The sequence below is a fragment of the Sphaerodactylus townsendi genome, linkage group LG08 (genome assembly GCF_021028975.2).
Source record: "Sphaerodactylus townsendi isolate TG3544 linkage group LG08, MPM_Stown_v2.3, whole genome shotgun sequence".
Lineage (NCBI taxonomy): Eukaryota > Metazoa > Chordata > Lepidosauria > Squamata > Sphaerodactylidae > Sphaerodactylus > Sphaerodactylus townsendi.
The window spans coordinates 53,535,134-53,550,159 of NC_059432.1; the positions used below are offsets into that span (position 1 = coordinate 53,535,134).

At 41.1% G+C, this 15,026-nt stretch overlaps 1 protein-coding gene across 1 annotated transcript in view; it reads right to left on the reverse strand.

The window, feature by feature from the left end:
• Positions 1–14,751, reverse strand: part of ATRNL1 (attractin like 1) — a 575,975-nt gene extending 561,224 nt beyond the window's left edge. The window contains exons 1-4 of the mRNA XM_048507055.1: positions 14,674–14,751; positions 13,462–13,575; positions 8,518–8,646; positions 5,903–6,111 (exon numbers count right to left, since the gene is read on the reverse strand). Coding sequence (XP_048363012.1) covers positions 5,903–6,111; positions 8,518–8,646; positions 13,462–13,514 — 391 coding nt within the window. The 5' untranslated portion in view covers positions 13,515–13,575; positions 14,674–14,751. The remainder of the gene's footprint in view (positions 1–5,902; positions 6,112–8,517; positions 8,647–13,461; positions 13,576–14,673) is intronic.
• Between the last annotated feature and the right edge of the window lie 275 nt (positions 14,752–15,026).

Genomic DNA, 15,026 nt, shown 5'->3' on the forward strand with positions numbered 1-15,026 from the left:
CTTTTCAAGTACTGAGAAATTAATACGGGCCAGAAGGAGCATAAGTGGTAAGGGGGAAAGCATATTAACAACAAAAGTATAAAAAAGGGGGTGAAAAAAACATGAATTTTTTCCTTCTTTTCTGGAAATGTCACTTGCCTTCAAGATGTCATCACTTAGAACTGAATATGTGCCCATGTCCACTTATAGTTGAGGCAGACATGAGCAACAAGGCTGCTGTCTTTGAAATTCAACTGAGGGAAGGATGACAGATACCAATTTCAGGGAACTTGACTTTTACAGCCCTTTTGGTTGCTTCACACATTCATAGAATTGTTGTGGCTAGCTAAAACTGTTTTGCTTGTGAGGTTTTCTTTAAGAGGATTAAAGCTATCAGATCTCTGTACAATTATTTCTGGGAAAATACTGTTATAAAAGATATTTTCATCTTGTATCTCTCAGAAACTACAGAAAGAGCTCTAAAACAGCATATAAACCTACATATAAGCTCATTATTAACATACACATAAGAGATTCATAGCACAATCCAGATGGAGGGATGCTCTGCAGTGGCCGGAGACAGCACAGCAAAGGCGGCAAAACCCCCTGCTGCCGCCCAGAATGCTCCATAGAAGACAATGACTTATGCCATGTGTTATCATGGCATAACTCATTGGTCTGTGGCGGGGGTGTTCCCAGGATGAACATCTATGAAAGCTGACTAAGGTAGGCTCCACCCTGGGAATGCACCTAGCATGCCTCCAGCTGCTGTGGCATCCCTGTTTAGGCCGGTGCAGCTTCAGGGCAGAAGCCTCTTCTGAGGGGTCAGTGTCGCAGGGCTGTGCAGTGGCCAACCACCATGTTTGCCCTCTTTGCTGGCTTGAGTGGCACTTCTGCCACTTATTGGGGTGAGCAAACATGTCTGCATGGTTCACGTCCTTTCCACAGCCCATTCTGCCCCCTCCCCTTCTGGATTGGGTTGCCCATAACATAATTTCAAGAAAACGTAGTTCAATAAAATACCACAGACTATTTGGTTTATACTTAACAAAAACAGAACAAATATAGCTAGTATAACTAGTATAATTGCACTGTCCACATCATGAGGGTTATGTCAACAAAATGGAAGGCAACAAAAATAGTGAGGGGTCTGGAGACCAAGCTGTATGAGGATGGGTAGGAGATAAGTATATTTAGCCGGGATAGGCAATTACGAAGAGGTGATATGATAACTATCTGCAAGTACTTGAAGGGCTGTCGTAGAAAGGATTGTGCAGAGTTGTTTTCTGTTGCCCCAGAAAATCAGACCAGAATCAATAGGTTGAAAGTAAATCAAAAGAGTTTTTAGCTAAACATTAGGAGGAACGTCCTGACAGAGTAGTTCCTCAGTGGAACAAGCTTCTTCAGGAGCGGGTGGCCTCCTTTGGAGGTTTTAAGCAAAGGCTAGATCAGGGGTCAGCAACCCGCATCTCTGGAGCCATGTGCGTCTCTTTTGTCCTCGTACTGCGGCTCCGCAGCAGCAATGCCAATGACGGCAAGTTGCACTTGGGACACGGTGAGCACGCCTCCTTCCCCGCCCCCTCCTTCCTTAGGCGTCTGGCGCCTGGGAAGGAGAGGAAAGGACGCCAGAGGGAGGGAGGGAGGGAGGGAGGGAGGAGGAGGAGAAGGAAGGAAGGAAGGAAGGAAGGAAGGAAGGAAGGAAGGAAGGAAGGAAGGAAGGAAGGAAGGAAGGAAGGAAGGAAGGAAGGAAGGAAGGAAGGAAGGAAGGAAGGAAGGAAGGAAGGAAGGAAGGAAGGAAGGAAGGAAGGAAGGAAGGAAGGAAGGAAGGAAGGAAGGAAGGAAGGAGGTGCACTTGCCACATTCCAAGGGCAACTTGCCGTCGTTGGCATCACCGCCACTGTCTATCCCACCCGCTTGGCTCAAGGCAAGGCTTGGGGAGGCTCTTTGGTGCTAAAGGTTGCCAACCCCTGGGCTAGATGAACATCTGACGGCAATGGCGATTCTATGAACTTAGACAGACCATGAGAGAAAGGGTTGCCCCAATGCTTATTTCTCATGGCCCTTTCTTACATGCCCAGGGTAATGCTTATTGTACTTTGGGGTCAGGAAGCAAATTTCCTCTAGGCTCGATTGGCAGGTATCCTGTTTGTTTGGGGGAGTGGGCTAACTTCCTTTGGGCATAGAGCAGGGGTCACTGGGGAAGTAAGGGAAGGCATAGTTGTGAATTTCCTGCATTGTGCAAAGATTTGGAGTAGATGGCCCTGAGGGTCTCTTCCAACTCTAATTTTTCTATGATTTCTATTCAACATTTGAGTTCTCATATATAGTTCAGATGCAAAGCAAGAAAGCACTACAAATACCTGGATCCTACCTAACACAAACACTTCCATAATGGATTCCAAATTGCTGCTAAGTGACAAAACACAGAAGAGATCTGATATTGCTCAGAGACTGCCATCTCTTTTGGCACCATTGCTGGCTTCAACAAAAGCTCTCTCATGTGGCTTTTGATATGCCAAAGATGAGCATCGATGAATTTCATTAGGTACACAGAATCTAATTTAGCTTGACAGCCTTTGAACCTAAATTAGCTGTCATCAATGTGGTTGAAGAGACATATTTTATAGCTTTTTAAGTCACAAAGTCATCTTATTTAAATATCTGAAAGATTCAAGTACCGTATATACTCGAGTATAAGATGACCCGAATATAAGCTGAAACACCTAATTTTACCACAAAAAACTAGGAAACTTATTGACTTGAGTATAAGCCTTCGAACTTGACTCAGTAGCAGCTAAAAATAGAAGATTTGGGAGCAAGATGAGATAGAGTTGCTTAACAGAGTTTGCATTGGGGATGAGCAGCTTTCCAGCACTCTAGGAACACAAATGAACCACTGTTTTCCTCCAAATGTAGAATAATTCTGGGATTCATAGCCATACCAGCCTAAACTTTGCTCCAAAGAAAGTCTTTGTCTTCAGCAACATCAGTATTTGGCAGTAAACTACTGTATGAAGAACTGTATTCATCTAGAATGCAATGCACCAATAACCCTTAGGAGAGAAATGCCTCGGTTTCTTTTAACACACACACACACAACCTAGTTGTAATGCTATGCAGGCTGTCCTTACATCTTGTCTTTACGGCTCTTTGGTGAGTTAGAAAAAAAAGCAGCAACATGCTTACCAGATCCCCAAAGCAGCCCCAGCTCTGGTGGCCATCTTGGAATTACCGTATATACTCGAGTATAAACCGAGGGGGGGCTTTTTCAGCATTACACCGCCCAGAGCCCCTTGGGGATGGGGTAGTATAAAAGTTCAATCAATCAATCAATCAATCAGTAAGTAAGTAAGTAAGTAAGTAAGTAAGTAAGTAAATAAATAAATAAATAATGTGCTGAAAAAGTCGGCTTATACTTGAGTATATACAGTACTTAATATTAAGAGTACTATAGTCTTTTAGGAAGAAAACCCATTCTTGATGGATAAAATACAAATGGCAGATGGTTCCTGTATATACTCTCTTGATTGTAACCACATAACATTGTACATATACATATAACACTTTTCATTTTGACTATCATTTTAAGTCTCAAAAATGATTGAAGGGCATCCAGTTGCATCATCCTTTTCTTTGCATCATCCTTTTCTGCTACCAGACCAACAAGATTGTTGTCAGAAATGTAAGTGTGGCTGAACAACCAAAAGCTGTTCCTTATCTTTCAGTATTCCCTTAGGTATGGAATGTTAATTCTGATCCATGTTACAGACCATGAACAAGTATCTTAGAACTGCTGAAGACCTATGCACTGAAATGGACAGTACTATGATACAGAATCAACTATCAGGTACAATATTAATAACAGGACTTTTTAGATTGATTATCTTGTCATTCATAACCTTGATTCAGAATGTTCATTCCAAACTATCCACTAGATGTCACAGTTGCTCAGAAAGACCACTATACTACCTTCTACTCACTTTATACCTCAAACTGTACAGTTTTTGTAACCATTTAACAATTTATCCAAGCACAGAATGAATGGAACTGCTATCTAAATTCTTTTTGTAGTGTGTGTCATGTTATTCCCTTTTATCTGTTAGTAGCAAAACTGAAAAATAAACCATGAAAAACATTCATTGGATGTAAATCTTTCAGTAAGAAGCATAGTACTATGTTAAAAATCTTTTAAAAATAATCCTGCAAAAGGAGTTACATATTAAAAATGAACTACATCCTCACACATAATCTACCTGTCTGTCAAGAGACAATTCACTTTCTAATCATCTGCGTACCCGTCACAGCAATTTATAGACAGAAGCATTTTGTCCTCTTTTATTCCACTTCCCAGTCTATACTTCTAGCTATTTCCCATCAATCTCTTTTCTGCTCTGCTTTATCCCTTCCTCTACTCCTTGCTATTTGGCGCTCTTCCTAGTCTTAGGGCGTGCTTTCTTTTCCTCATCTTTTAACATACTATTCCTTTCTCTTTATACCAGTCGTGTAGCTACCATGGAGCGAGGGGCACACATCGTTGGGGTCACGTAAGGGGTGAAAAACTGCCCCCACACCCCTCCCCCTTTCCCCCCTCATCCCGCCTCACCAGGTCTGGCAGAAGTCGCTGCTGGGTGTCCCTGCCTGGCCCCGCCCAACCAGCCAAGCCCCATAGCCCAGAGCAGCCTGGCAGGGCCGGGCCACATGGCTGGGCGGCAACACAGTCAGGCTGCTTTTTCAGCCAGCTGAACTAAGGGAAGTGGGGTCGGGGGATACAGAAGAATGGGGCCCCAGAAGGCCACACACACACACACACACTTACCTTAGCTCAGCCGACAGCCCAACCAGGCTGGTTTTTTAGCCAACTGAACTAAGTGGGGGGGCGGGCCCCAGGCGCCATTTCCCCCCTCCCCCCGCCACTGCTCTATACTGCTTAGTGCCCTTTCCAAAAACCATCTGTGACCCCTCTTGAAAAGGAACTAATTTCCAGAAGTTACCGGCAGTTTTCTCTCCACTACAGGCCACGTTGCATGGACCAGCCTGTTTTGCATCATAAACTTTTTTTTTAACCAGAATAAGTTGCAAAAGACAATAGTTAAAGATAGATTGGTTGAATCTGAGAAAAACTGCTGGCTCACATTTTCAAACAATTCTCTATTGTCACAAAAATTAGATACTTCCTTTACAGACAAAGCAGATTTGAGCGGGTTTTAATATCTTTGTTACCTAAAAGAAACTTAAAGAATTGCAAAAAATGAAACAACTATGTTTTTGCATGAAAATATTTGCTGAAGATATAAACAAATATCTAATTCAGTATAAAAATTAATTGAAATTGAAGAGTAGTTTCCCTACAACCTGAGTCTCCCATTTCTCCTCACAACATGGTACCCCAACTGAAACTAACATGGGGTGCTTAGTAGGCCCAGACATTCAGCCTGATGCTTTCACTGCTGCAATACCATAACATTCCCTGGCTTTTCCAGTGGTCACCAGAAAACAGAAGCAGGAGTTCCAGTCACTGGAACAGGGTTGCAACAGTCCAGGATATTTTGGCTAAGCCATATCAGTGTTTTAGAGCAATATGCTCAAGGTCTTATTCCAAATAAGACAATGTTCTGTGTTGGGGAAATAGGCTCAAGGAGCAACATCCGAAAAGAAAAAAAATATGTTAAGACCATCAGAGCATTTTATGAAATGAAGGGACATTAGACAATAGAAACAGAAATTTCATGCATTGCACAGGTGCTACTTAAAACACATCAGAACCTCCAACTCAAAAGTAGTTGGACTGCTTGAGCTACCAAGTATTATACCATTTATCTTTTCATTTTTCTAGACTGATCCATCTGGAACTTCAAGAAGCAATAGTAATTTTAAAGGCACTGAAATACAAAATAGACTGCCAGGAAATACTTTGCCAACTCACCTTGCCAACTGTCATTGCACACACACAGTTTTTCTCCCGTCAAATCACAGTAGCCATGATCAGGACTCCCACAGTTAGCTTTACAGTAAGGAATATCACAGGCTTCTCCCTTCCAGTACTTGTCACATTCACAATATACCCTGCTTGGAATAGAGTTGCTAGTTGTGCACTTTCCATGTCCTGAGCAATTATTGGGACACGAATTAATTCTGTAATAATCAAGATGGGAGGGGGAGATAAACCATATCAACATGCAGATAATCATCATTTATTTTAAGAGACTCTTCCTTATGTTATCAGTCAGAAGATAGCAATATCTTAAGACAGCAATGCTTAGACAACTTACTGCAAATTTCTTGTCACTTAGGTCAAATACTAACCTCTAATGAGCCATTCAATCGCAAAGTCAGAACTGGAAACCCAGTAACATTCAAGGATTGTTCTTTGACGTTGCTTTCATATTTTCACCCTCGTATGCATTACTTTAGTGATACATAATTAAGACTACAGAGGCCTCTGCATGCACGAAAATAACCATGGGCTGCTGAAATATATATTTCTGTTCCTAAATGCACAAAGATGATACCAGTTTTGCTGCACTTTGAAATTTTACAGGTACTTAGCCTGGCCAGGGGCTTTTCTAGCTTGGAAGCAAGACTGGGAGCATCTTTTTGCCAGCTGAAGATGACCTGGGATACTTACAGGGATGTAGTCTGGCAATAGAAAGAGGGAATAGTCTGGCAATAGAAAGAGAGTCTTGATGCCCAGGTACTAAGTAAGCTGGACTTCTGTAGACTGCAACAGACCACGAAATTAGAACATATATGCCTTTACGTTGTTCTTTGAATTTAAGCTTCTTTGAGTTCCCAAATGGAGAGAATGTATGGTATAAATACTTAAATAAATAAATTACATTTCACAGAGAGAAAACTAATGAGTGTGATCTACAAAAAAATGAAGGGGTGGTGGGAGGCTATGCCTCAGTGATAGATCATCTGCTTGGCTCGCAGAAGGTCCCAGGTTCAATTCCTGGCATCTCCAGCTAAAAGGTCCAGGTGACAGGTGATGTGAAAGACCTCAGCCTGAGACTCTAGAAAGCTATGGACAGTCTGAGTAGACAGTACTGACTTTGATGTACCAAGAGTCTGATTCTGCACAAAACAGTATAAGGCAGCTTCATGTATTCATGTACAGCACATGCACCTTTACTGTTTTGTCTTACATAGTCTTCCATGGATAACATTCAGAATGTTTTAAGAAGCCTTGAAAAACACATGGCATTATGCAGCACCAGTAACCAGTACATAGCTACAGCTATAGGGCTGGATCCTACAGAGTAATGAGCAATCTATGCCTTCAGTTTGGAAAAAGAAGCAAAGCTGTACCAAGACTGGGGATGAATACAGATGTCTATTTACCATGCGGTAATTTACAAAGGCATATAAATTGAGGCAGTTTCCACACGGGCCAAATATCCCAGCAGGTAGCCGGGATACATGGCCCCGAAACTGCCCTGGGCCATTCACATGGTCCAGAGCAGGGGTCCATGGGACCACAGTGGGTTGCTGCCATGCCTCTGCATGGAGCTGCAGCTGCCTCCCACGCCCTACTTCCCCAGGGCCTGGGGACCCTCTCCCCAGCCCAGCCAGCATCACAGCTGCAACCAGTCAGTCACCCTGCGTCTGTGTGGCCATGCAGCTGCGGGGTGGGGGGGCAAAGGGGACGGTGTAGTCACCGTCAACCTGGCTCCCTGCCAGGGCTGTTCACTCGGCCCCACCTTCATGCCGGATTTAACAAAAAGAATCACAGATAGCATGGGAGTTTTCCCCAGGATTCACCCAGTTTAGGGGCGGGAACCATGCGAAGTTCCCACCCAAACCAGGTTAAATCCCACCCCTACCACGGGATATTTACCCATGCAGAAGGGGCCAGATTGATTCTACTACTCTATAAATTGATGTGGAAAATGCAGTTCGAAAAGGCTGTGTTTCTTCTGTAAACCAACATCTAATCAGAAATTTAGGAAAGAAGGGTAGTGGTTTTAGGAGGGTACACATGTTGGTTTAGGAGGGTACATCTGAGTCCAGTAGCACCTTCAAGACCAACAAGCTGTTCAGAGTATAAGTTTTCAAGTATCAAAAATCTCTGCATCAGAAGGGTATTGGTAAAATTATTAAAACTTGGAACAGTGTATTTATCAAGTGGTTATATGCATATTAAAGTAAGGCTACTATTTCAAAAGTATTTGTCTTAATTCATCACAGGACTATAAATGTTTCCTACAGACATTGGACTGACCTATTTTGTTCATGATATATTAAATCTGTCAGTCCAATATGAGAGAGAGCCCACAAGGAATTATTCCACAACTGCATATACAAACAATGGAAGAAACGGAGCACTTATGCTTATTATTTTTCTTGAAAGAACCGTTATCAGTTTGAGAAAGCTGCATTTCTCCTGTAAACAACATTTTTCATAATCTTCAGGAGAGTTTAATGTTCTCTGTGAAAATACCAATTTACATAAAATATTCAAACACTTTAAGTTCCAAATTTAATTTACTATATCTCTGCTGATCAGTAAACAAAAACATGACTGATAAAATTACTTACGAGTAAAAAATATTAAATCCTGTTAGATTATAAGCAGCATCACTAAAAAAGTGTAGTAATGCATAACCAGATGTAGTAACTACTTCAGGAATAGTTTCATTTCCACGAACTTCAGGAACTATAAGACCACTGCAAAAAAAATGATGTGGGTTTCATATTACCAATGACACCTACAATAAACAGTAACATATTTAAACAATCAGGAACTATAAAACCACTGCAAAAAAATGACATGGGAGCTTCATAATACCAATAACATAACAGTAACAGATCTGGATAATAACAATAACAATAATAAATCTGAATAATCAGGTGAATGTTCAGAAAAAAACTGGGAACATTCTAGAACAGCACTCATTAAAGCAAGTCATGCATACTGAATGACACAGGGTTTTTCATTTCAAAGATCTGCTTCAAATTCTTATCCAAAGATACCGGGGCCAACTCAACCGCCTGTCTTGGAGGGGGTTGAGTTGGCCCCGGTATCTTTGGCCTGCAGCCTGGGGGTCCGCCTGGACTCTTCACTATCGATGGAGGGCCAGGTGGCCCATGTTACCCGGGGTTGCGTTTTTTCACCTCCGCCAGGCTCGGCGGCTGGCTCCCTATCTCTCCCAGTCCGACTTGGCCACTGTGATCCATGCGACGGTCACCTCGAGGTTGGATTACTGTAACTCGCTCTACGTGGGCCTTCCCTTGCGACTGATCCGGAAGTTGAAGGTGGTCCAGAATGCGGCAGCCCGGCTTTTGGTGGTTACTCCAGGATCCACTATCACCCCTGTGCTGAAAGCTGCCTGCACTGGCTCCCAGTGCCAGAGTTCGGATCGTTTTTCAAGGTGTTGGTGATGACTCCTTTATAGGCCTTCACAGCGGCATGGGGCCCTCATACTCTGCGGGGACTCAAAGCATCACCCCCTTGTGTCCCAAACAGACCGGCCAAGTCGCGTTCAGTGCGGCAGAGCTGCTGGAGAATCCCTGGCCCTATCGCGATGTAGGTGCGGCTGGCAACTTGACTCGTGGGCCAGGGCCTTTCTGACCCTGGCCCCTGCCTGGTTGGGAATGCTCACTACTCCTTCCAGCTGTCCAGGGACCCTCGCTTGGGACAGCTTGAGTGAGTTCCGCCCATGAGGCCTGTAAGACTGAGCTATTCCACAGGGCCTGGGGGGGGGGCTGGCCGCGGTTTTATCACCCCCCACTGAAGCTGCCACTTTTCCATCTGGCCGGGCCCTGGTTTCCATCTTGGGTCCTACCTATCCCCTCCCTCCGCTGGCCTGTAGATCGGGCGCTTGCTTGTTTTAACCAGTATGTAACTGTAACTGTTATTTAAGTTTTAAAGTTTTAAGTTATAAGTTTTAATGAATTAAGCTGCACTCGTGTGTTTGATAAGTTTTGCTGATTGTTGTTTAATGTGCAGCTATTCTGTGAGCCGCCTCAAGCCCTTCGGGGGTGAGGCGGCTTATAAATCCTATAATAAATAAATACATACATACATTATGAGCTAGAGTTTGAATTTTATCATTTGGAAGCAGGCTGTAGTTACATTTCATTGAAGTCTTTGACTGCTGCAATTAAATTTAGACTTTTGCTTCGTTTGGTTTTTTAAGATCATGACTCACTACCTATTTTACTACAATGGCCACAATAGCATTCCCACAAGCCATCCTGGAGCAAAGTTAAGAAGCACTGGAATAGCTTTACTATCCTCTTCTTCGGATATCACTAGTGTTAGGCAGAACATTTTGAACTGTTAAGGAAGTATGATTAGGATAGAATTAACCAGGATGCTAAAAGCTTTCCAAGCCATTTATTTCCTGTCCAGCAGCAATATTTTAACTTTCTTACAGCTCCAGCATATCATCAGTTTTTCTTTTAAGCCTGGGTAAATGCACCACCTTTGGCAGATACAGTGGGCCATTGTACTGGACTCCCTCTAGTCCAGAGATCTGTCCATGTGGAAGAGCAGACATTTAATCATTAACTTATTTTTGTCTCTTTCTGGAGTTTATATTCCTCTCAAAGGACTTGCTTTATAACTCCTCTTCTTGCTAAGTTTCCTGTCTGTTCGTGTGATTTTCACCTTTTATTTGTCTTGGCTGCTAGCAATAAGGAAGTTACATCCTCTGTAGTTAAATTTATTCTTTCTGTTCTTAAAATTAGGATCTTTTATGTATCATCAAAACCCCGAAACTGATGTTTGTTAAAAAAAAATAACACTTTTTATTTAATAATTTTGGAACTTTTTTTATTTGCCCTCATGTTTTGGTGCATGGGTGCTCACATTTCTGAACAAGACAGGAATAGTAGCAGATAATTGCTCAAAAACAGTACTGTCTGGTCTTCAGATTTACATGAGAATTTTTTTTTACTTGGCATATACATAGCTAAATGATAAATTAAGTAATATAGAAAAGCAAAAATTATTTTTAAAATTCAGGAAACAACTGAAATATTAACACGGGAAGCTGCAATCTGTACAATCAGAATTGGGGCTAATGTAATACACAAAATAAATCCAAATGTATTAAAGTCTGCTACAAATCTTGGAACTTTTATCACTCAGGAGAGGGATCTAAATATCAGTGAAAGATATAAAAACTCTAGCAGTTTTTAACAAGTCCAACAAATGAGAGTACAAAACTGGTGGTAGCTCTGATCTTTTAATAATCTACTATCTATGGTATAATTTTGTAGTACATACAATGTTTACAGGTCTGCCTATATTGGATGGTATTGAACTGTGATTAAGTATATGGAGAACAGTCAGATTTCCTATTTTATAACAAAAACACTGTTAGCAGATTTGGCTACATGTTCTACAGTGTTCCCAGACATTTCTGTTACTGTTCCTAGAAATTTCTGCCTTGTGAGGTTGAACAGGGAGTCAATACAATTTAAAAAAATTAATTCTGCGCATTATTCAAGGGAACAGTGAGTCACCTCTACACCAACACACCAGCAATTATTCCACCGAGCTTCAGAAAAGCCACAATTTTTGTAAGATACTGAGACTGTAAACATTTCCTTTCTTTATAAAGTAAACAGTTTAACATGTAAAAATAACTTAGTCCAAGGATGTATTGAGAGAAGTGAAATAGAAGAAACAACATTTTTCAAGGATATGAACCTGTAGTCTTCACTGTGTATTTAAGATTAGACTGGAAATGTTAAAAAGTAGTAATTAGTGCTAGGCAAATTTTCTATAACTCAAATGGTAATTGGATCAACAAGTGGTATCAGTTAACAGTTAGGGTAGGCTGAGCAGATGTCCCACTTTTGGCGGGACAGTCCCGCCTTAAAACAATTTGTCCCGCGTCCTGCGGGTTTTTTCAAGTGTCCCGGTTTTTGAAAGGCTGCCGCACTGCCTTCTGGGGTGCAAGGCAGTGCGGCAGCCTCCCCCACGCGCGGCCGCAGGAGCGCACGGCCTTCTGGGGCGCTCCCATTTCCCGCCCTGTGACAGGGCGGGAAACGGGAGCACCCCAGAAGGCCATGCGCTCCTGCGGCTGCGCGCACCTGCCTACTCGCCCATCTGGTCACCTTAAGTTAGGGGGAAATGATCTGGCTTTAATCAAGAGCTCTGAACTTCTGATATTATTGTTCATGTACATTTCTAGCATCGTCACTTGGAAACAACAGTGTAAGTTAAGGTAAGATATTGCAAAGGTCATGGAGCTGCATCCTACCCTGTTTCCCCGAAAATTAGACATCCCCTGAAAATAAGACGTAGTAGAAGTTTTGCTGAAGTGCTAAATATAAAGTATTCCCCGAAAGTAAGAAGTAGCAAAGTTTTGTTCGGAAGCATGCCCGTCGAACAGAACACCAGAGCATGCAGCTGTGGAGCGGAAAAATAAGACATCCCCTGAAAATAAGACATAGCGCATCTTTGGGAGCAAAAATTAATATAAGACACTGTCTTATTTTCGGGAAAACACAGTATCAGCTTTTCTGCAAGTGGCAGAGATGCATTTTGCAAGTGGCAGAGATGCATTCCCTTCCTAATTTCAGATCCCTCCCCATGGATTTCTATGCATCCAGGTCCACAATACGTGACCAAAACAACATTTTTGCAAAATAGGCGAGGGGGGGAGCTCCTCTTGCATGCACAAAAGAAAACATAGCAAGATCCTACTCAGTGTTTTTAAAACTGTTCCTGGATGCCAAGTTGATACACATTTTCTTCATGACCTCCTGAAAGAATGATTGTTGCCTATGGTGGCAACTGTTTTTTTAAAAAATTGTTCTATATTAACAATATTCTCTCCAACAGTGAAGCCTTTTTTCTGCAACCCTCATACGTTTGCTTTGGTAATGGAAACATGTATATGCTGCATGGCTCTATCCTTTGGGTATATTATGTTATGATGAGGACTGGATTGCTGGGCTGACGGCAAGGTGATGTCTGAAAATCACATTCCCATTTACAAAAAGTTCAAGTTCAGTAATCAGAACAATTTTATTAAAATTCAGTGACAGGTTAAAGGAATCACTTGAGCATTTATACACCGTGGATGTCATCCTTGGCTACACAGTCTGACGACTGCTGGTCAGAAGAGGGCGAAAATGACAAAAAAAAAATACATTTCAAGTCTAACTGAGATAATTTCAGGTCAAGAAGACTCACCTCATAATTAATGTGAGCATTAAGTGCTAAGGAAATCAGCTCTTTATATTTTAATTTTAGTAGGGGCATTTTACACCATATAAGATGCAAAGACCATTCTGACTTTTAAAAGCCATCATAAAAAGGACTAGTATTCTTGACTGTAAAAAAAAAAAAAAAAGGCGGGGGGACTTGGGCTAGGTAAAATATGGTCTTAAATAGGTAAATGGATAATGAAAGAAAAAAACAGAATAAGTATAGCAAATTTAAATGCTTTAATGCTTACTTTCAATTCAAATATAACTATTTTATTACATTACAATAAAAGCAGCTAAAACTGAAGTACTTACCTAAATACAGCTATTAAAGGTGCATATATTGAATCTCCATCATAAACATACATATGATCCCAACTACATTCTGTGGCAAAATGATTAAATCTTAACCTTAAAACTGAATTTGGACTAGAAGAAAAGAAGAAAACAGCAAACATATTAGTAGCAGCCTGTTCAGAAATAGCATCTGCTCTAATGAAATGCAAATATATGCACAGCCATATATCATTTGAAGGCAAGAATTATTTTTGAGCATAGCTATGACCTTGGTTTTTTTGAAATTTAGTTTGCTTTTCATTGGCTCCGCTGTATATGATGGACGGAAAGTGCCACCAAGTTGCAGCCAACTTATGGCAACCCTGTAGGGTTTTCAAGGCAAGAGATGCTCAGAGGTGATTTCCCACTGCCTTTCTCTGCATTGCAGTAACCTTGGATGTCCTTGGTGGTGTCTCATCCAAATAATAACTGATCCTGAGATATGATGGAAATGGGCTAGCCTGGGCCATCCGGATCAGGACACCACTGCATATATATAGTTGCTTACAGTAAAAACTACATCACATAAAACTACAAAGAATGTGCATTGTTAAAATACAAAGAAAAGTTAATCCACAATTTATAGACAGAGAAATTCACTCAGCAGGAATTATAAAATCTGTGCTGTCAGAAAGGAGCAAATAGTTATTGTAAATGAAATTATGTTATCTCGGAATATGCCAATTTCATAATAGGAGTATTTTACTATAAGTGCAACATCTCTATTAGCAACAGTTAAAAATCTGACATCCAAAAAAATGACTGACAGATTTATGCTGCTGAACATGTTATTTAATTAAATTCTTCTGGACCAAGAGTTATTTCTGTTAAATAAGTTAAGCAAAAACCTTACTTATTTGGGCATTCGCTGTGAGATTGAAACAGGAATGTTACCTAGAATGAGTATAATTTGCATAAGAGCACTCTATGCGTTCAGGGCACCAATCTCCAGGTAAGACCTGGAGATCTCCTAGAACAACTGATCTCCAATGACAGAGATCAGTCCCCCAGACAAAAAGGCTGCTTTCGAAGGTGAACTCTATGCCATTACAACTTACTGAGGTCCCTGCTCTCCCCAAACCTCACCACCCCCAGACTCCACAGTCAAAACCTGCAGGTATTTCCCATCCTACAGTTGGCAATCCTATATGCATATGATTTGAGTAGCTTTTAACACAAAAATATACTTACTATCCTTCAATTAACCATGTACATTTAGTTTTGTATTTATAATTTATTGGTCCATCTGTTAAGTATCCAGAAGGCTCAGTTAACCTACAAAAAAAGAAAACAAGAATAATTAGTTTTTCAAGACAATCACCTTTTTCTTCTTTTTAACAAACATAATATCTAAAAGGGTAATATAAAATGAAACAAAACTATGAAAAGAAACATAATTTCTTCAAACTGAAATGGCATAACGAAGTAGTAAGACGAAGAAGATATAATAATATTGCTCCAATACTTTTCCAACAAGAACTGCCTAAAGTTGCTTACAATGAAATAATAAAACCACCATAAAATAAAGACATAAAGATATCCAG